General features: G+C 29.8%; 1 protein-coding gene across 2 annotated transcripts; it reads right to left on the minus strand.

Moving 5' to 3' along the window:
• Nucleotides 1-2,433: 2,433 nt before the first annotated feature.
• LOC107449786 (uncharacterized) lies at nt 2,434-19,141 on the minus strand. 2 transcript variants are annotated; one of them, XM_043042345.3, is made up of 6 exons: nt 17,280-19,141; nt 11,640-11,759; nt 11,415-11,529; nt 4,797-5,152; nt 3,843-3,994; nt 2,434-2,652 (listed from the first exon to the last, which is right to left on the minus strand). In XM_043042345.3, exons 1-6 carry the CDS (start codon nt 18,798-18,800, stop codon nt 2,577-2,579), a joined length of 2,340 nt encoding a protein of 779 aa, XP_042898279.2. In that variant the 5' UTR covers nt 18,801-19,141; the 3' UTR covers nt 2,434-2,576. The 2 variants fall into 2 exon arrangements, with proteins under 2 accessions (XP_042898279.2, XP_042898280.2); XM_043042346.3 differs by having other exon boundaries at nt 11,424-11,529; nt 17,280-19,120.
• Nucleotides 19,142-21,776: the final 2,635 nt, after the last annotated feature.

Raw genomic sequence — 21,776 nt, forward strand, 5'->3', positions numbered from 1 at the left:
TACTGAGGTACAATTGAAAGATCAACATAAGCAACAAAAATTTGAGATTTTTATATATTTGGCATTTTTGTAAAATAAGATATACTAATTTTAAAAAAAAATTGTGTTATCAGTTATCTTAAGTTCTATTCATTCATAGCATTAGGAAAAATAGTTTTCTAAATACTTTTCTCGAAATCTATTGTGAAACACTCACATTGTTTCTTCAATTACACTTTTTCTTTTTTGATATTTGTTGTTGCAAAATGCATATGCTTTTTTTCCAACATATTGGGAAAAAAAATGCCTCAGAGCAATCAAAAGTGTATTTAAAGAATTGCTAGGGTAGAGAGAGAAAAAGGCAGGTAAAAAGACTCCTTAACCAGGAACTGCCTTGGTAGTAAAGGAGCAGGGAGAAAATCTTTCCGAAATAATGATTAGTTCTTAATTCAAAGAACATTCCTATGTGTATAGAATAAGCATTTTTATCATGCTCAGTTCTAGTTAAAACTGTTAAGTTGTGTGAAGAAATGTAATTTTGTACTTGGGTGTTATTTTTTCGTGTTATCTATTATGGTTTTAAAGAAGAACAGGGTGGCCACCCACCTGGAAAACACTGAATTATCAGGGAATTTTTTTTTATACCGGAAAAAAAAAAAAAAAAAAAAAAAAAAAAAAAAAAAAAAAAAAAAAAAAAAGAACCTGGAAAAATCAAGGAAATTTAGGTGAAAACCTGGAAAAAAATCAGCAATTTTTAAAGAAAAACTGAATTCTTTTCTTAATTTAAATTATTTTACTAAACAAACTTTTTTTAGACGGAAATTTATTCCAAAACAGTTGAAATATCATTAATTAAGCAAGAATGAAAATAAATACAAAAAGTAACAGAAAAGGAAGAAATACACAACAAAGAGCTAACTTGAAGCCAAAACTCTATCCAATTTCATATCAAAAATAAATTTCCCACTTTCTAAAATCCAGCTACAATGATGACAAGCCTTAGAGCCAATAATTTAAAAGATTTTATTTATTACATAACAATTTATATATAAGAATGTAGTATTCAATTTTAAGTCCTTGTCTTTAATATTTAAAGTTCACAGATAATAGTAGGCACCACATCTGCATCTTGAGTGGAAATAAAACAGATTTACAGTCTGTTTTAATTATATAGAATATGGTAATGAACTTTTTTTTCCTTCTCAACAATAGATACAACTGAAGTACCATTCAAAACTTTCATAGCAAAAAAATCTAATAATGATATTAACAAGTTTCATGACATATTTATCATAACATGATCGTTTCATAATCAAAGCATTTCATGATCATGAATTTCAGTACTGCCATGATCATGACTAGAGGGTCAATACATACCAAAATTCCTGACATGAAATTATGGTTTGAATGAACTGCAGTGACTTGTAAAATATGATAATTATGCATAAAAAGACACAAAGTCTAAATTTGGAATGAAAAATACTTCTTTTAAAAATGCAAGTTAAATGTAACTTGGAAAACATTTAAAAGTATATCGCCTCTCTTTTTTACACAGAAATTCAATTGATTATAAAAGATTAGAATAAATAAAAAATTTTAATGGAAAAACAAAAGCAATTTTTTTTTAATAATAAAACTCATTGATTATTTTCACCTAATAAATCACTTTAAAAATAATATGGCACAACACTTCCTAATATATATATCCATGCAGAAAAAAAATATAGAAGGTGATGAAAAATTAAAATTATTTTGTAACTCACATCTAAATAGATTAAAATAGTATCAAACACATATGAAAACATAATTATGTTTTCTTGTTACATTTCATTCTGCATAAATACAACATGCATAATTATGGTTGATACTTAATTTTTTATAAAGTAAACTCTCGATCAATCCAACTTGAATTATGCACTAAAGGTGAAATAACACATTTCATAAACAATTTCATTTATATAACATACAGAAATTGATATTTTGGGGAATTTATGTCAAATAGGAGCAACTAAGACCTCGTCATTGTTTCAATCAAGGTAATTCCTCAGTTATTTAAAAATGAGAAGTATAAATTTGAAACTATTTTTCAATTAAAAAAAATAATAAATTATAGAATCAAACATAAGGTACAGAAACTTCATGTTTGCAATTTACAATCTTGGAATTTTCAGAAAAATTAATTAATTAAAAAAAAAAAAAAAAAAAAAAAAAAAAAAAAAAAAAAAAAAACATCCTGAGAGCTCATTATCACTTCTAAAAAAAGCAAAATAATAAAAGCAATGCAGTTTATTTACAATTAACAAATTCTTTGCGTGAAGAAATCTAAAATTTCTTTTACAATCGTACACACGCGACTGATATGGAGCGCAGTGTGTGTATGTGTACCGTCAAAGAGGTGGAATTTGTAACAAGTATAATTCATTTATGTCTTCTGTTTGAATGTTAAAAAATTCCAGTACATCTCTGTGTGTATTTCTTTGCATTATGTCACACGTTAAAAATAAAATTCCATACTGTACGGTTTTCAGGCACCTCGTGGTTTGTTTGATTTTACATAAATTCTTCTATGAAAAGCGTGAAGCATTGTTTGTAACTTGCTATTTCATTCGTCTACAAGCTTTTCGAATTTTATGTGGCCCCGCTGATGCTGCTTGAGAACTGTCACTACTTGGTCTGAAATATAAATTAAATAATTTTTATTAAAACTTAATAGAACAAAATAAAAATATTTAAATATAAGTGAACAGAATGATAAACACCATTTTATTTAGATCAAAAAGATTTAATGTAAACTTTAAGAAAGAAAAAAGTATTAGAGCCCTTCAATATGTAAATGAAAGTAACTTAACCTTTGTTTTGGAAAAGTTACTTACATATAAATACTAGGAGGCTGTGCTCTGTTTCATTCCACTCACAAATTTCAATGAATGATTTATGCTCATCAATGCTTCTTTGTTTTTATCCCTTAAAAAGACTTCTACCTTTGCCATTTTGGATTTGCAACATTGTTACTTTAAGTTTTCTTGATATTTTTTGTACTTACCAAACTTTTGATGAAATAGAATTATTAAACAGCACAATACCTTAAAAAAAAGGTAGAAAACAAAACTGTCCCCTTATTAGATTAGGAGAAATAGAACTTGATAATCATAAGAACTTCTATGAATTTTTCCTCAAAACTTTAAAGCAACAAAACAATGTGATTCGTAGTTCTAAGAAAGTAATTTAAAACTACATGTTTTTCATTTTTATAGATTTTTTTACAATCTACTGGCGGGAATACTTTCCTTTGACAGAAAAATAGCTAAAGTAGACAAAAATCTACTAGGATAGAAAGTCACACAACCATTTAGAGAAATTAAAAAGTTAATTAAAAGTAAATGTTTAATTTTATTTTTATTCATAAATTTAGTGAACTAGTATAATAAATTTAATACATAAATGTTTTGAAGCCTATCAAAACTGTTGTGTTTAAATATAAGTAATTTCTAATTAAAGAATAATTATAAAATAAATTTTTTTGCATTTATTTTCAACCCAGTCTGCCATTTGATGATACTTTATTTTAAAGCTTTAGCATTAATTTGAAAAAAATAAATAAAAAGAAAGTAGAAATACTATAGAAACTAATTTAAAAATATACATGTAAATGAATGAAATATTAATTTATAAACTAAGTATTTGTGGAAAAATAATTAAAAAGAGCTTTTTGACAAATTGCACTCATATTCATTAAATAATAAGATATGAAGGAAAAAAAATCACGCACAAATAAATAAATAAAAATGATTTAATACATAAGAAATACGTGTTATTTGAAGGAAGAAGCAGTACACTTTATACTTTTACAGAAGTATACTTACACAAACTGAAATGGTCCAGCTGAAGAAGTAGCCCCAAAATTGAAAGAAGGCGGAGTACTAATATTAAATTGAGGTTGGAAATTCTGATTCATGGTGTCCTGAGAAGGGGTACCCAAAGAGAATCCTGATTGTGGCGTGGCTTGCTTCTTTTCCTGAAAAAAGAAAATTTAGTAAGCATATAAAAACATTAATTTATAGGTATGCAAATTTAGAAAAAAAAGCAGCAATTATTATCACCAAGAATTTACTATTGCAGTTTAGTTTCAGATGAGTTCCGATAGAAAGAAGTTCAGATTACCACAACTTCAAAGTTACATTACTCGAAATAGTGTACAAGAAAAAAACCTATTGTGAAATTTGATTACTGGTTTTTCTATTGATATTTTTTAGAGATAAATTTTACAAAATTGGGTATTGAGGTTAAATATTCAATCCAGGTATCCACAAACCCTGAACTGGGAAATATGACTTTTCCAGATTGTCTAAATCAAACTTCTAGGATTTCTCTATCTGGTCAGATATATATTTTTATTAACATTTCACTTATATGTAATTTTTAGTCGCAAAAGATACAACAAAGCACTTATATTTGCTAGAAGAGTTAGAAAATTAAAAAATTACAGCAGGACCTCTTTTTTTCGAAGTTAACTCAATTTAAGCAACTAATTAAACTTTTAAACTCAAATTAATTTATTTCCCCCGAATTTTTTGGAAAATTAATTTTGGATAATTAAATTCCCTGACATTTCCGAACTTTTTCCAAAGTGATAAAATTCTCTGATTCTGAAGCCATTCTGCCAGTAAAAAAAGGCTTTTATATCACGTACATATTTTTTTAAAAATACTTTTCAACAACAACAAAAAAACTCTCCCCTCGTTTTTTCCCTCACTTTTATATTTCTCATATATTTAATTCTAATTTAAGAAAATGTATGACAACTAAAAGCATATTACCACTCTAAACTGGAAGACAGGAGTTGAGTTGGAAGAAGTTGGGAGACCAAAATTGAAACCCCCTGGAGTTTGTTTTCCAAAAGCGGGAGTTGTTGAATTTCCAAACATCGGCTGAGTAGGTGCACTACCAAATGCAGGCACAGGCATTTGAGTAGAACTAGCTGCTGGTTGAAGAGAGTTAACAGTTTCTGGTTTATTTCCAAATGCAAAAGCACTACTAGCAGCTCCACCAAATCCAATAGTGGGTGTACTAGTTGCAATAGTAGGCTGGCTTCCAAACTGAAATGGCATAGCTGGAGTTGATGACAAATTATTTTCAAAGGTAGTAATTGAAGGCTGGGCAGTTGAAGCACTTCCTATAAAAGAACATATCTAAATTTTACAAAAACATATTAATATTTATTTCTCTGCATGACAGAAATAATAAGACGAAAATATTTATAAAAATGACTGCCACTGATAACATAACTAACATTTATATCAACGACATTTTGATAATCAGAAAAATTGTAGTTGCACAGATATAATATTTAAGCATATTTTTAAATATAATTTATATTCTTACACAATATAATGACATAATTTACAGGCTTGGGATACAATAGGCTTGGAATACAATGGAAAGCAAATCGACGAGCATGGATGATCCAGGATTTAATGACTGAGTGGTTGATTGAACTTGATAGAAAAATGGGCTGCAAAAACAGGAAAGTTCTTCTTTTTCTTGATAATGCTGCGTCTCACCCTAACATTAATCTAAAGAATGTGAAAATTGCATTCTTTCCTCCAAATGTAATGTCTGTTTGCCAGCCACTTGATCAAGGTGTTATTAAAAACTTCAAAGTGTTTTATCGGCAACTAATTTTAAAACACTTGATTATGAGCTTAGATGGGCCAAATAAAGAAAACGTAAAAATTGATGTTATACAAGCTTCTTTGTGGATAATAGCAGCCTGGAAAAAAGTAAAAAGCTCAACCATTTTAAACTGGCAGGCTTCAAAAAAGATACATCAGAGTGCAATGTCCTTACCGATCTCATCGATGACACAATTTCTGATGATACCTTTTCTGAATTAACATATTTGATTCGCTTGACTGGAGAAAGTGTTGTCAACGGTAATGATTTTCTAAACATAGATGAAAATATTGAATGTCAAAAGAATGATTTAAATATGGATGAAATTGTTGAAATGGTTACAAATATTGATGTCGAGAGTGAAAATAAGACATTGATACTCAACTGCTTCCTGAATAAGAAACAAAAGTGAAAACTTTAAGTGATGCTCAAACTTGTATTGAGGAAAGGAGACATTTTTATTTATCGAGAAATGATGAAATTGGTGTGAAAATGTTAAATGATTTAAAAATGTACCATGAAGATATGGTGAGTCGCAGTCACTTAAAACAAACTTCTATCACATATTTCTTTTCAATTGGATAATAGTAAAACAGAGGCATGTATTAGATCTCCTAATCTTTTCTTTTTGTATCATAAATATTATAATTTCGCTACATTCAAATAAATGTCAATGTGAATAGTTCTTATTTAATTATTTCAAAATTATTGCAATTATTCTAAAAACAATTTATGGCTTGAGTATTCTTTATTAATGTATACCCTTCCCTAAGCGGAAAACTCTCGTAAACGGACAATTTTTTTGGTCCCGAGAGTGTCCTCTCAACGGAGGTTTTCACTACAGAGCGAGAACGCGAGAATCTCGCATATTTTTTTCTTTTCTCGCAGAAAAAATGATTACCGCGAGAAATTTCCGCATTCTATAAATCAATTTCAAAATTCGCAAATTTCTCGCACTTTGGAAAAAGCTTCGAATTACGCCATTTAGAATAAAATCCATTTCACTTTTCTTCCTGGATCTATTATTAATTTCAACATTTGCCCCGTTATCTAGTTTCCCTATTTACTAGTATTGTTCAGAACCTTTTCGAACAACAGTACACAACCCCTTCGAGCCACGGAACCCCTTTCAGAACACATTTCTCTGCAACCACGTGTTTACTGTAGGTAAGGTCATGTAAGACGTTCAAATTTTTTATGCACTAATGTAAGATGGACAAATACGTAGTAAAGGCAAAATCTTCTATGATGATGCAGCAAAAATACTCAATGCTTTAAAAAATAGAAGACGTTAAAAATGTATTATAATTAAAGAAATTTTTTTTCCAAGTCTATTTGTATTATTTTAGTTTTTAGAAATCTCACTTAACTTTCTGAAATCTCACCCTGTTTTTAAGAAAGGGTGAGAAATTCTCACCCATTTTTTTTCTATGATGAAAACACTGCTGTATATATATATGTAATACAAAAATTATAAATACTTTTGTATTAATAAAAACATTAAAACTCTTTTCATAAAATGTCTTTGGTAAAGAATAGGTGTAGAGATATTCTATTATGGAACTTCAAGGCTGAAAACATACCAATGAATAATAATTAGATTCATATCTCAAAGGAGTTATTTTTAGAATCTTTCCTCTTTCACTTCCATATTAGGAAGCAGTTAATGATTTTCCACAATGCGTAGGGTTATAAGATATGCAAGACTAAGCCTTTTTACCCCATTTTGAGTTAGTATTTAATGCGGGAGAGATTGTTTTCGCATGACTCTTGCTGTATGATATGATCCATGTAAGATGTGCCGGAACCATCTGGAGTTTTGTCCACCCCCTCCCTTGTGGAGAGTGAATGTGAAATGTTATAGCCAACAGTCAACCCGTAAATAAAACTAATGAAGGAATAATTGGTTCACGACTGAATTATTTGAGCTAAACATAACCAATGATAACAGGGATGCAGCCCTGTTATTACATATACATATAAAAATTTTATTCTTAAATTTTACTGGTTTCATGCTGTTTATTTTTTGCTTTGTTTTCTCATGTTAATTTGCATTGATTTGTTAAAATACAAGTTACATCCTAAATGTCTTTTAAATGTATTTATGAAGCTTTGCTATAAAATTTGAAAGTACAGTACAGAACCCGTTATCCGGAAATCAGAAAACCGGAAAACCCCAAAACCGGAGCAAAATTCGATAAATTTTCTCGCCATTTTTTTAAAAAAAATTTTTTTTCCTCGTAAGATTTTACGATTTTTCTTTCTTTTTTTAAAGATGTTTACCTTACCATCATTTTGGAAATAATCATTAGTGTATTACTTCATCGTTTTTTCTTATTTTTAAGATTATTTCCAATTTCTTTTTTTTTAAGTTAGGTTTAACAATAAAAAAAACGGCTTTTTGTAGCGATTCAGAAAACCGGAAAAATCAGTTATCCGGAATAGCGATGGTCCCGACCGTTCCGGATAATCGGTTCCCTACTGTAGTATCGATATTTTGTTATGAAGGAAAAAAATTGAAAATAAGAATGATGTTCACAAAATCTCCTTGATTGTGTAAAATAAAAGCATTAAATAGTAGTGTGGAATAAAAGTATTTCCACATAGCTGTGAACACAGATAGGAAAAAATCCAGTAGATTTTACAAAACAATATAAATTTCATGATATTTGTTGCATATTGTACTAAATATTTTGCACATAAGGAATTTTAGGGATTTTCATAGTCATCAAAATAGAAAAACTGCAATATTTTCCAGTATGGTTAACATTAAATGAACTTAAATAGCTATGCATTATGTTTACTCGTAATTTTGAATAGGAATAGGCATTTAACTCATCTAAGACAGTTAACTGGTTTTCACAAATGAAGCTCGCTTCATTATGTTTTAGTAACACTTATTTAAATATTAAAGCAAGCAATAATATGCGCAAAAAAAAAATTTTAATAGGGATTTTTACTAAACCAGTAGACCAGGAGAAGCTGGCAAAATTCAGTAGAGTTGGCAGTTATGTTTCTATGTTTGTGTGAGGGCTTTGAAGGTTAATTTTATGTTTTATTATTATAAATACATAATAATAAAACTCAAATCCTTTTGCGAATCAAAACAAGTTAGTTTGAAAAACCAAACTTAACATATTTTTCAATTGTCCAAAAAAAAAGAGTGACACAAATTTAATCACTCAATAAAACATATTTCTTCCATACAAAAATTGTTTATTGTAAACACTATTAATAAGGCTTTAAATCTATCAATGGAGTGCAAGTTAACATTAATTCCAATAATGCACAGTGAAGAAACTAACAGGAAAAAAATAATGATGAAATCATTTTTTAATTCGTAGTCAATATTTCCAAACTGGGGTATTGGAACTGGGTGTTTCATGCTGAGTCAGTGTCAGCGGTTAATACATAGGTAAGAGGGTATAATAGTATTGCATAGCCATGTATGAATAAATAATAGGATTTCCTTAATACAAATATTTAGCTATCTAATTTAGGCTTGATATCTGTTAAACTAAATAACAGACAAATATTTAGCTATCTAATTAAGGCTTGATATCTATTAAACTAGATAACAGGATTTCTATACATATATCTTAGTAAGATTTTTTCAAAAAAAATAGATAATCTAGTTTTACATACACGTGTATTTTTTGTTTTCCATAGTTAACAAAAAAAGATAAAACATAATTTTTTGCTTAATTTCATATGGTCAGAGCAATATATTATAAAATTCTTCTGTTTTTATAATTTCTGCATAGAATAATTTCAAATAAACAATTGGGAATCAATGATGCGCTTTACTTGTACTTGTATAAATGTTTTTTTTTTTTTTTTAAATGTGAAGAAAAATATATAATTTGATCATAAAATATATTATTTTACCTGTGCCAAATTTATTTGTTTTATCTCAATAACACTACAGGTAATTTTATTTAACTATAAAGATTGCTATCATAATAATAGCAAACCCTTAAATAGATTATTATAACTTAAATAAAATATGGGGAAATCATCACAATTTTGTACATCATGAAAGAAAAATAATAAAAAAGTCTGTGAAACTATTTTTCACAAAAGGAAAACATTTAAACTGCCTTAATACTAATTTAAAGTATTTTTTTATTTCATTATTATTATGATTTTTATTTTACTAAATGTGCATTGATAGTCCAAAAAATAATAATTAAGTAGATGTAAACAAAATAAAGTTAAAGGAGAAATATAAAACTCTTACCACAGCAATTTCCCACTTTTATATATAAACAACAATTTACTAATCAACAATTTGGAAAATTATTTACACCAAGATGAAAAAGAAAAAGTTTGATTTATTTTTACATTTTTTAAACTATGTAGTGATGGAGCTGGACATCAACACTTAGAAAACCAAAAGACACAGTTGCCAACCAGAGGGGCAGTTGGAGGAAATACCTATAAGAGGCCAGTGCCCACGCCCACCCAGGGTTGCCGCGCCACTAAAGAAGAAGACATGATGGAACATCTTCTCAAAAGTTAGATTAACAAATCTTGATCTATTGAAGCATAGAAAATTCTGAAAAAAGGCCGGTGAATCTCATGCCTGAATTTTGAGACTGTTAAGATTTCACATTTAACAAAGTAGGGTACCATATATACAAACAATGTATATTTAAACAAATTACAAAAAGAAATCAACAAAATTTTAAAATAATATTTAGACATTCTTTCCTGACACTAGTATCAAAACATATAGAAGATTTATATTGATTTCAGTTAAATTTAAGAATTTAAAATAAAATATTAATATTTTAGAAGATTGCTTTACTTTGTTTAGTTTGAGTCAGAATTGCAAAATATGTCTAATCACAGGATAAGGTTCAAGGGTTATATATACATAGACAATGACTTCCTGATTATTGTTAAATCTTGATTTAAAATCTTGTTCTGAATTAAAAAATTCTTGTTCTCAGTTAAATCTTGATCTCATAAAAAAAGTGCTATTTGTTTTAACAACATAAGGAAAAAGGAAAAGAAATAAATCAGTTAAATATTAAAAATATACATCTTTCAAGCTTATTTTAACTTTTTTTTTAAAATTCCTTATGATCAACTTACTATCTAAGCATAAAAATATAATTTCTGGTATGCAAAATATTACACAAAAATAAGCTTTATAGGTCAATTTGTTCAAACATTAATAGTTCATGAATTCCTTATGCTTATGAGTGGGACCATAAATTTAGTTTCACAAATTTTACTATCGCAATATGTTTTTACTTTATATATTATTTTTAACAGGTGTGCTAGTTCATTAAAAAAATCTGTAATATTAAATGATTTTTTTTCTTAGTTAGAGCAAAAACCAAAACAAAAAATTTTAACAATATAAAAACTTTAATTTCTAAAAGAAAAAAATATTTTGAAAAAGTTACTTAAAAGTCATTGTAACTTAAAAAAGTAAAAATTGGGGGGTATTTTAAGCCAAAAAAAAAAAAAAAAAAATTCTGGAGAGCGTGCTGGAAAACTGTTTCCAGCATGCTCTCTGAGAATTTTCTGTTCCCCAGATGTAATAAGCCACTGCAAGAATAGTTCAATAAATTCTTATAATATGGGATGAAACTATTATACAGAAATGATATGGTTTGATAAGAACTGATGTTCACTTAACTTATCTAAAAATACAGATTTTCTATAAAATGACATAAGCTTTAAAAATGAGATAAATAAATAAAAAATCCAAAGTGTGAACATTAATAAACAAATTTAAGAGCTTCTACCTAGCATACTTTTACTTTCTTGGACACCATCGCAAATTGTGCACTTTGCTTCATCGCCAACATTTAAGGCTGGGCAACTAGAACACACCCAAAGTGTTTTTTTCAAAGATAAATCCTAGATGAGAAAAGAAATTTCTTTTTCATAACTTTAATCATTTTCATGTTTATTCAACCAAAATAAATTTTTTGTAACATAAACCAACAGAATATAAAATCAAATCTTACAATATTATTCTTGTTGATTTTATCTATTTGAGCGGCACTGCAGGATGCACACTTATCTTTATCACCGTTATTTTCGGAGAGGCAACTAGAGCAATCCCAAGATGCTTCCTCAGATGAAACCTATAAAATAAATTTATAAATAAATAGTCCATTACATTAATGGTTTATATAATCAGTCTTCAGAAGGCCTTTTTGTTCGTTTTAAGTTCAAAGCTGTATATTATATGGGTAATTTTTTGCAAATAAAAGATTTTAATGAAGGATATTTCAGATTTCTATAGAAAAATGTAAAAGGTATTTGTTCAACACAGATTTTGAAAATGTCTTTATATTATCTCATAAGTTCGAAGTACTATTGGAAATAAATATTTATTCAATTTTAAACCTATAAAATCATAACCACACCAACAACTCTCACCATGTGTACAAACAAAACATTATTTTAAATGAAATACCTATACTTTTTTTGTCCAATTTTTACGGTTTAAGTATTGTTTCTATGCATTAAGTTAGTCTTTTGGTATTTAAACGAGTTTTTTATCCAGCAAAAAGTTTAAGAAGCATAATTCTTATCATTCCGACACTCACAGCAATCTAGAATGTTTTCAGATGTATGCATCATTTGCACAACATTTTCTGATAAAACAGTAAAACTGATTCCTTTAAATTTAAAAAAGTTCCCCAGAGTGTAAAAATACACTGAATAAATGAATTGGATTAGTCTTATGTGACTCTTTAATTCTGTCATTTAAATTTATGAAGTTAATTTATTTTCTAAAAATATATTACGTTTTTTAACTGTAAAGAGTTATTCGAGGTAATTACTAATTATGGGATAATTAAAGAACATATAATGCTATTTTAACTTTATTATTAGGAATAGACTGCAGCAGCAAATTTTTTTCCCCATCCACTTTCAGAAAAAACTAAGTGAAAGATTGATTCAAATGTTTTTAAAGGCTAGCTTTATATATACATTATATGTAATACTATAGAGAATGACTAATCAAAGTATGAAACTGATTTGCAAATTCAGAAAAAGACGAAATTAGAAAAGAATTCAAAATAATTAAAGCGATTAAAAACTATACTTCCAGAGGAAAAACACACTATGCAGCTGAAATTCCAAAAGGAATTTAAACAAAAGAAACAATGAAAAATGAAAATTATAAAAAATTACGACAACCGAAGCTGATGTCTTCAGGAGGTATCGGCTCTCGAAGTCATAAATGCAAAACCTTATCTATCGACTGAGCACGACAAATGTCAAAATTGCTCTCTCTGCACCCCAAAGGTTTTGCCAAAGTCCAGGAAGGGAAAATATAATACAAAATACATTAAGCAAATACAAAAGTATAAAATCAAGACTAATACAAAATAATAAAACGCTCAAAAACTTACTTGATAACAAATCCCAAAACCAAATTACACTACTGACTACCAAGCAACAACTAATTGAAATAAACGAAAAAACAAGGCCCCCTAATTTGATTTGTGGAAGGAAGAAAAAAGAGCAAGAAAGTAGAGACATCATTAATAGAAATGCTTAACCGGGGTAACTCGGTCAAGACTTGATCATGCCCTATTAAAAGAAAAAACGAAACTAATAATTCTCAATCATTTTCTTAATTTTAAAACCAATATTACAAAAATTAAAAGGAAAACCATTATTTTCCAAAAAATTATTTGTTGCCTCTTGTAAACTTTACACATTATTACAAATTTTATAAATTCTAGACAAATGAGAAAAAACTTAATTTTTGAAAATTTTACTGCACAAAGTAGCATCAAAATTACAGAAAAAAAAAACTTTAAATTTAAAAGCCTTTCGTTTATCATAAACAACAATTTTAATTTGTTTATCAACAATATCAATTTTAAAATCTAAATATTAAAAATTTTTACAGAGACAGATTACGGAGAAATTAGTAGGTTTAAATTTACTTGTAACAGGGTTGGCAAGTTTTTGACACATGACGGTTTTTACCGTCATGCCAAAAACGTCAAAAACCCATAGTTTTGGTAAAGCTTTATTTTTATTTGAGTTTAACTGTTTATAATTTAAAATTAATTAATTTCTGGGCAATAAAATTAGAAAAAAAGTTGTTAAAAGATATTTAAGAACAGATTCTTGCATTTTCCCAACATGTTCATATCAAAACATACTATTTGAAGTAAAATATTAGGATACTAAATAAAATTTTCAACATTTCCAAGCATCACTTTGTTTGGCATATTACATTACTGAAGAATGTCAAGATTGATTACTTTCATTCATAAAATCTTGCTTAGAGAAATGCATGTACACATAAAAAGAAAGCCTCATAAAATAAACTTTTCCTATCATTTTTGTTTTTAATATTTTACACAGAAATGAGACATGAGAAAGCCTGGGAAATCCTTTTAGAGTTTCCTTGCAACATTGCAATAACCTTTTGTTATCATTATCCTCAATGACAGGTTTCCATTGACAAAATCTTCTCAAATTTTGGACTCATCCATACTAAATTCAGAAATCGACTGGGCAATGAAAAATGCGCAAAATTAGTCACTTGCTATCGTATGCTTCGGCACAATGACCCCGACTACTGAACATATAATTTTGTTTGTAATTAAGTTTTGCTTAATATGCTTTTTCAACTGAATAAAAGCTTTTAACTTGACAAAATAGCAGTAATTCTTGACTTAGAGTTTGTTAGTACTTACAAGTTTTGAAAGTTTATTTTAGCTTATTTCTAATATTTAAGAAATGCCAAATTTTAAATTCTTCCTTTTAGTTCTTGAATTTATTAATAGTTCCAAGCTTTTTTGTTTGTTTGTTTATTTCTAACAATTAAGAAGTGCAAAATTTTGAATCATTTGTAAATCAAGCTATAATGATAAAAGTAAGTATCACTATTTTCAATAAGTATATTACAATACTCTATGAATGTATATCCTTCTATAAGAATACATGTGTATAGTTTCAAAATCAATAGCAATCATTTACATCATTCATTTATAAAGACAATTATGTGAAAATAATATATTGTCCGCTATATGCCTTAAATTTAAGAAAACAGTAGGTTTTTGTCGGTTTTTACCGGTAAAAACACGGTTTTTACCACTGTCATGTCAAAAACCCAACCCTGACTTGTAATAATAAGACAGATTTTCCTTCAGATATTGGGAATTTCAAGATTACATTAGAGCAGAGGTCGCCAAAGTGGTCTATATAGACCCCCCAGGGGTCTATTTAACAAAAGCGGGGATCGATCTGAGACAGGGGGGCGAATGGGGGTCGATCCGAATCGGAAGGGTCGATTGCGGGTCGGAAAAAAAAAAAACAGTTCTCAATACGCAAATCACACATACCTAATTAAGTATGTAAAATTTGTGAATTTTTTTTATAATTGACTTAATATCAGTTTCTTTATAAAACATAAATTAATAAACGTATATTTATTGGGGTGAAACAAGTATTTACGTACCACCGAGTGGCACGAACTCAGCGCAGTCATGCATATGTGCGCTTGTCCAAATGTCACGTGTGACGAGCATCGACGTTATAAATGCAAATATCATACGCAGTTTCAGCTATCTTTGCAAACTTTGTTGAATATTTGCAGTGTCATAATTAAAACTTTTATAGTTTTGACTAATTAGTTATTGTTTCGATAAAACCATTCGTTTGGTTTAGATATCAATTTTAATTATCAATGCACAAAAAAGAAGGTAAGCATTAATAATATGGATAAGTACAGCCCGCGACAAAACTATAGCACACTTTGTATTTTTTTACGAAAATTACAAAATTGACCAATTTTGACGAAAATTAAAATTGACCAATTTTGAACCCAATATAGCGAACCTTGCAAAAAAACACCAGGCACACCCATCTCATTGATCAAGAAGCAGTAAATCTTTAGTTACTTTACTTATTATATCTACTTATGCATAATTACTTATTATTTAATAATAAGGTATTTAAATTTCAATATTAATATATTTTTCGTAAAACTATTGTTACACAATGTACTATTACTTTAATAAATGTTTAAAATCATAAAATAAATGTACAAACACAGTATCCAATAGAGCTTTATTTTAATTAGCAGAAAATTACTTTTGTGGGGGTCGATAGAGATTTCAAAAAATTATATAGGGGTCGATGATCAAAAAAGTTTGGCGACCCCTGCATTAGAGAATAATAATTTTCCTTCTAATTACTATAATTATGATATTTTAATAAAAATTTTTTAAGGACGTAAAAATAATTTGGCCAATATCGAAGCCCGCATAAGAGGTCTATGCCATGAAAATTAAGATTTTTTGTTCCTGAAGCATATAGATGATAGCACTTTTTTTTAGAAATTCGACTCTTTGAATGTTTTTTTGTTTTATTTTCAAGATTTTCAATAGGATTCAGCACTTGATTTATTTCTAAAGTTTTCTTAATGATTTGGTAATTTATTTTGATTTGGTTATTCTAACTGTAATTTTTTCTTTATTTATATCTCTTATATGTGGGCGTACCATTATTAGGTCTTACTCTGTGTACTTTCAAATTGTGTTTGTTTGTCATTAATTTTTATTTGCATTTACTTTTTAATTTTGCTTTTTCTTATTATTTGTTTGTCCATTATGGGAGCTCGGGGCACTGTCAGTATTACCACTAACAACAGAAAGTCCCATGAAGAAATGTTGTCTTGCTAACACATATATCTTATTTTTTAAACTTTTCGTTTTCTGCTTGAATAGTATTTCTGACTTTTAACATTAATAAAATGACTTCATACATAAGCTTAAAATAAATTTCTCTTTTAATCTTAAGACGTAGAAATCGTTCTCTCACAAAGAGCCACAAAAAGTCAAGATGCCAATTAAAAGATTATTTTAAGTTAATGGGCAATAATAATTCTTAGAAAAATGTGCATTAAGAAAAGTCCATAAATTCCTTATTGTCAGAATGGTGTCATCTTTGGACTTTGGAACAAATCAAAATCTCTAAATTTTCCCCATTTGAATGACAGTTAATTAAATTAAGGACATTCTTGCAACCAATTCCCTTAAAAATTTCTTGGCTTTTTCACGATGCAACTGCTAGCAAAATTATGGCCTGAATGGCCAAACCCCTTGTGCCTCGTCTGCGGAAATGACTTGTGTTAATTTTTACTTTTTGTTTATTGCTCAAAATTTAAAAAAAAAAAATTATAATCATTATTATTGATTATAGTTAAAACTAATAATAACTCTCTTAAATTGCTTAAAACTCTTTCCTGACACATTGCGGAAGATTAAAAAGGTTATTTAATTTCTATTTAAGGTTTTTTTCAATATGGCTATTTTAAGGCAAGAAATATTAAATTCATTCACATAAAACTTGGTAAAATATCAAATTTGTTCTTAAAACTTAAATAGAAATCGTAGAGGAAAAAAAATCTTCAGGTTTGGCCGCACTTTAGTTCAGACAAAATCCAAATCTAGTCACCTCAATTCAAGCTATGTAATTTTTATGATTAATATCAACTCAAATTAATCAATGTAATATTTTATGAATGCGATTACAGTCATTTTCATTAGCAATCCTCAAATCAAAATATTATTTACTACCATCATTTTATGAAATGTAATAATCATTAGAAATTAACTGTGACTGACCTCACTCATTTTACTCTTTTCATCCAATTTTTTTGATATTAAAAGCAGTAACTCTGTAGCCAAAGCATTATTCTTCAGAACTATTTGCAACCATTCAGGAGAAGATAAAATACTGGTAGAATTTTTTAAGATGAATTCTACCACAAATGATTTAAGTTCTTTTTGATGAACCATATCGGCAATCAATAATACTTTGCATAAGTTTCTATTCGATAAAACAGACATCAAAAGCAAAGAACATTTCTTAGCCAGTGATGGTACATCATACTTATCAGCCACAACCAACAAGTTTAAAGCCAATTCTTCATCCATCTTTTCAACTGACCCTGTATAAATATATTCTAAAAAGGAAGAAAAGGTTTTTGCTTCTACATCAACAATATCTACAATACCTGTATTATTTTCTGTCATTTGTTGATCAAACATGGCGGCGAACACTGGTGATCTACAGGCTAATATATTTTTGTGGCCGGTCATCATCTCATTATCCACTCGAAACTGCACATCAGTAAATTCTTTATCCACAAGCAACTTACTGAAGTTTTGCTGTAAACAATAAACACTCTCCTCCTCTGAAGTCCTTCCGCTTTTGAATAACTCCAGTGACATAGATTGAGTTTCAATATCATACTTTTCATCTGCATAACAGTAATTTACCAAAGAGGAAGCAAGACAAGATATATCAAATTTTACTTCAATATCAATTTGTAAGATATTCATATCAATTTCAGCACCAGTATCGTAAACATTTTGTTGGTCACCAAAATAACGTAAACCAAACGATATCATCTTTTCTATTTGTTTTTCTTTCATAAGGTATGCACACCAAGATAAAGTATGGTGCCTTTCATCATTGATATCACTGAAAAGATAAAACTTATAAATCCCAGATCTCTGTTTAATAATCACTTTCACTGTAATGTCTCCAAGCTTTATTTCTTTAATATTCAACGGATATTTTTTGAAACTTTTGGATTCTTTTAACGACCATATAAATGAGGAATCATACTCACAAACATTTGTTTCAAGTTTACATCCAGTAATAGCAGTTTTACTTGTTGTCGGCGACAACGAATCATAATCTAGAACACTTTCCATGAGGCAGCATAGAGTTAATGTATCTTCTGGCCAATTTGACATTTCTTGCTTCAAAGTATCAACTGCAATTAGTTCATAATAAGATGTGGGATATTTGAACAAAGATTTTTTTTCAGTGAATAACTTAGACGTTTTAAAAACATTGCCTTTGGGACATAACAAATGGAATCGAAAGCTAACGGGAATTTCTTCAACAATATTAGAACTTCTGCTTAGTTCAAGGTAACACGAAACAAAATGTTTAAATTTACCTCGCTCTGAGGATTTAACTAACTTTTTAGGATCTAGAACTAATTTCCATTCACTATGACAAAATTTTTTAATTTGAAATGAAGGACTCTTGAGCTCCTTATAGTCTGGAATGCTATTAAATTTTTCAATCTTCCATGTACATAAAAATCCTTGAGTTTTATTGCCAGGCATGTTTATACTGGAGTCGATATTTAACAGACAATTAAACAGCAATATGTAATACTTAAAGGAGAATGAAACAATTGTGAATGTTAACGATCACCATTACACCCTTATACTCGAAAACAAGTGTTCAGTAAAGTGCTCTCTAAGAATGGAGCACAAGATAGAATATTTAATATTGAAAAGGCAAAGTGAAACAGAAACTACGTTCGCAAAATGAGTAACGTGTGTTTTTTTAAAACCGTTCCAACTTTTAAGTCCATTTTTATCTGAATCTCATACAGCATTGTAATTTCTTTTACGAACGATAATGGATGCACGAAGTACTCGCGGTCGTTTTTCTGCAACGTATTAATTGTAATGAAAGTTGTAGTTTTATATACTTTGTTAGCAGTGTAGCGGTTTAAAATATTTAATGGTCCCGCAGTGGACTGATCGTTAAGACACGGTTCCCAGCAGATCACTGAAGTCAAGCATCACTGGCTGCGGTCAGTGTGCGGGTGGGTGACCACTTTGATCAGCCTGCGTAGGGACCGAGGGTGTGCGGTATTGGTCCTCGTTAAACTGTGCTACCGTAAAAAAGTTCGACTTCGCGCGCAGGTCATCGGGCTACCGAAGCGGGGCATGCCATCCCTTCCGCAGAGGATCAAAATTGTGATGGCATGTCTTCGGATCATCCTCCGGGATGTTTCCCAGACCGTCGCCAATAGCCCATTGTGCAGATCTGCGCGACGTAAATTAACAACAACAACAAAATATTTAATGTAATATTATTATTTAAAACTGCAAAAAAGAGACTACTTTTTTATTTACTTCTTTATTTCTCACAGTAAATTCGCTCACTTGAGTGTTTACATATTACGAGGCTTGGCAAACAAAATAGTTGTTGTTGTAGTTCATTTACGTCACACTACAGCTGCACAATGGGCTATTAGCGATGGTCTGGGAAACATCCCTGAGGATGATCTGAAGAAGCCATCACCATTTTGATCTTCTGCAGAGGGGATGGCACCCCCACTTCGGTAGCCCGACGACCTACACGTGAAGTCGGGCACTTTACGGTAGAACAGTTTAACGAGGACCAATACCGCACACCCTCGGTCCCTACACAGACTGATCCAAGTGGTCACCCACACACTGACCGTAGCCAGTGATGCTTGCAAACAAAATACATACACAAAATGCCTCAATTGTGGTGCCAAAGTTACGGGGAATCCCCGACTGAAGTGTAAGTAGTAGTTCCTGCAGCGATTCTTATTTCTATCAGTAAGTGTTGCTACCACAGTATGACGAGGTTACCGACCCGACAGCAGTCAAGAAAGCAGTCACATGCTTTCACCGTGCCGTATGGAGAGTTATAGGAAAGGTAGGTAGATACCTAATTTACGTCGTACCAGAACTTCACAATGGGCTATTGGCGACGGTCTAGGAGACATCCTTGAGGATGATCCGAAGACATGCAATCGCAATTTTGATCATCTGCGGAGGGGATGACATCCCTGCTTCGGGAGCCAGACGACCTGTACGCGAAGTCAAGCACTTTATGGTGGAACAGTTTAACGATGACCAATACTGCCGACACACTCCGTTCCTATGTAGGATAATCAAAGTTGTCACCAACTCGCTTATTGACCGCAGTCAGTGATGCTTGACCAAAGAATATATAAGTGAGAAGAAGACCAGCTCTCATAGGCCCCATGTAAACCTGTTCCGGAGGCGACGGTTGCCTCCATCTAGGTGAGGAAGTATTGCTAGGAAAACAACCTGCCTCCTAACAGAGGGTCCCTCCGTCCTTACCCCGTAAGCAACCCCATTCCTCTGAGCTCCCAACAAACACCTTTCTCCTTGTCTCCCCCCACTCATGTAAACAGCTAATGAAAAGTGGCTCAAACCCAGTCTGCTTTTGTTCTTTTGTATGGTTATGGAAAAGGTTTACTTATTAAACAAGGAAAATATTTACTTGTGACGAATTCATTAAAAAGTAAATATAATTTATTATTTTAGCATAGGTGTATAATTTAAATAGATATCGGTCACTCAGAGCCGGATTATACCTTTCGTAGGCCCTAGGCATAGCCGCTTTTGGGCCCTCCCCTCCTTCACCCACTCCTCCCCTCTTTTCAAAATATATGCTAAAATTTTCTTGCATATTTTTTTTAAACATTTTTATTAATATGGATTTTAATTTACAAATTTGTTTATCGAACTTTATCTGCAATACCGACATACTGCCGATATTGCAGTTGATATCGATAGTACAATTATGAGTAGTTCGATCGATAACTATGTAAACACTTCACGTCAACAATACAACAACAAACCAGCAAAGAAAACAGTGAAATTGATAGTGAGATAAATTACAAGAAATATTTACGCCATTTTAGATGTATTAATTTCAGAAATGACTACAAGGCGTAAAGCTTACACTTACAGTACGATAATTTCGGTTTTCTTGTTCACAAAAATTTGTCAGAATCTGAAATTAAACTAAAAGCGCAAAATTTTGTGAAAATTTACTCATCCGATTTAGAGGAAAACTTTGTAGATGAATTTTTACTATTTTAAAATTTGTATGAACATAAATCTGCGCAAGAAATGTTGAAGGCTCAAATTAAAGATAAACTTGTAAATACTTTTCCTAACGTTCACATTGCATTAAGAATATATTTGTCGATTCTTGGATCAAATGCAGAAGGAGAAAGATCTTTCTTCAGATTAAAATTGATAGTAAATTATTTGCGTTCAACAATGAATCAAGATCGTTTGGCATCGCTCGCACTTATGTCTATTGAATACGACATTTTGCGTAGTTTGGAATTCGACAGCATAATACAGGATTTCGTTGAATCCAAAAATCGCAACAAAGTAATATATTAGATCATAAGATTCTGCAAAATAATATATTACCGAAAAATATTATATTTTTATTTGTATCTTCATAATTTTGTGCAAAATACACTTGTTGTTTTTAAAGCTAAATTATTT

This window comes from Parasteatoda tepidariorum, chromosome 3, assembly GCF_982258835.1.
Source record: "Parasteatoda tepidariorum strain Cologne lab strain chromosome 3, Ptep-v5.0, whole genome shotgun sequence".
Lineage (NCBI taxonomy): Eukaryota > Metazoa > Arthropoda > Arachnida > Araneae > Theridiidae > Parasteatoda > Parasteatoda tepidariorum.

Bases quoted from the DNA above. Each gene is read 5' to 3' on its own strand.
- LOC107449786 (XM_043042345.3), bottom strand. From the start codon at position 18,800: ATGCCTGGCAATAAAACTCAAGGATTTTTATGTACATGGAAGATTGAA. The intron at 11,530-11,639 runs GTAAGATTTGAT...TTTCTCATCTAG, and splicing joins AAATCAACAAGAATAATATT to GATTTATCTTTGAAAAAAAC. The intron at 3,995-4,796 runs GTAATATGCTTT...TTCTTTTTTCAG, and splicing joins CTGTCTTCCAGTTTAGAGTG to GAAAAGAAGCAAGCCACGCC.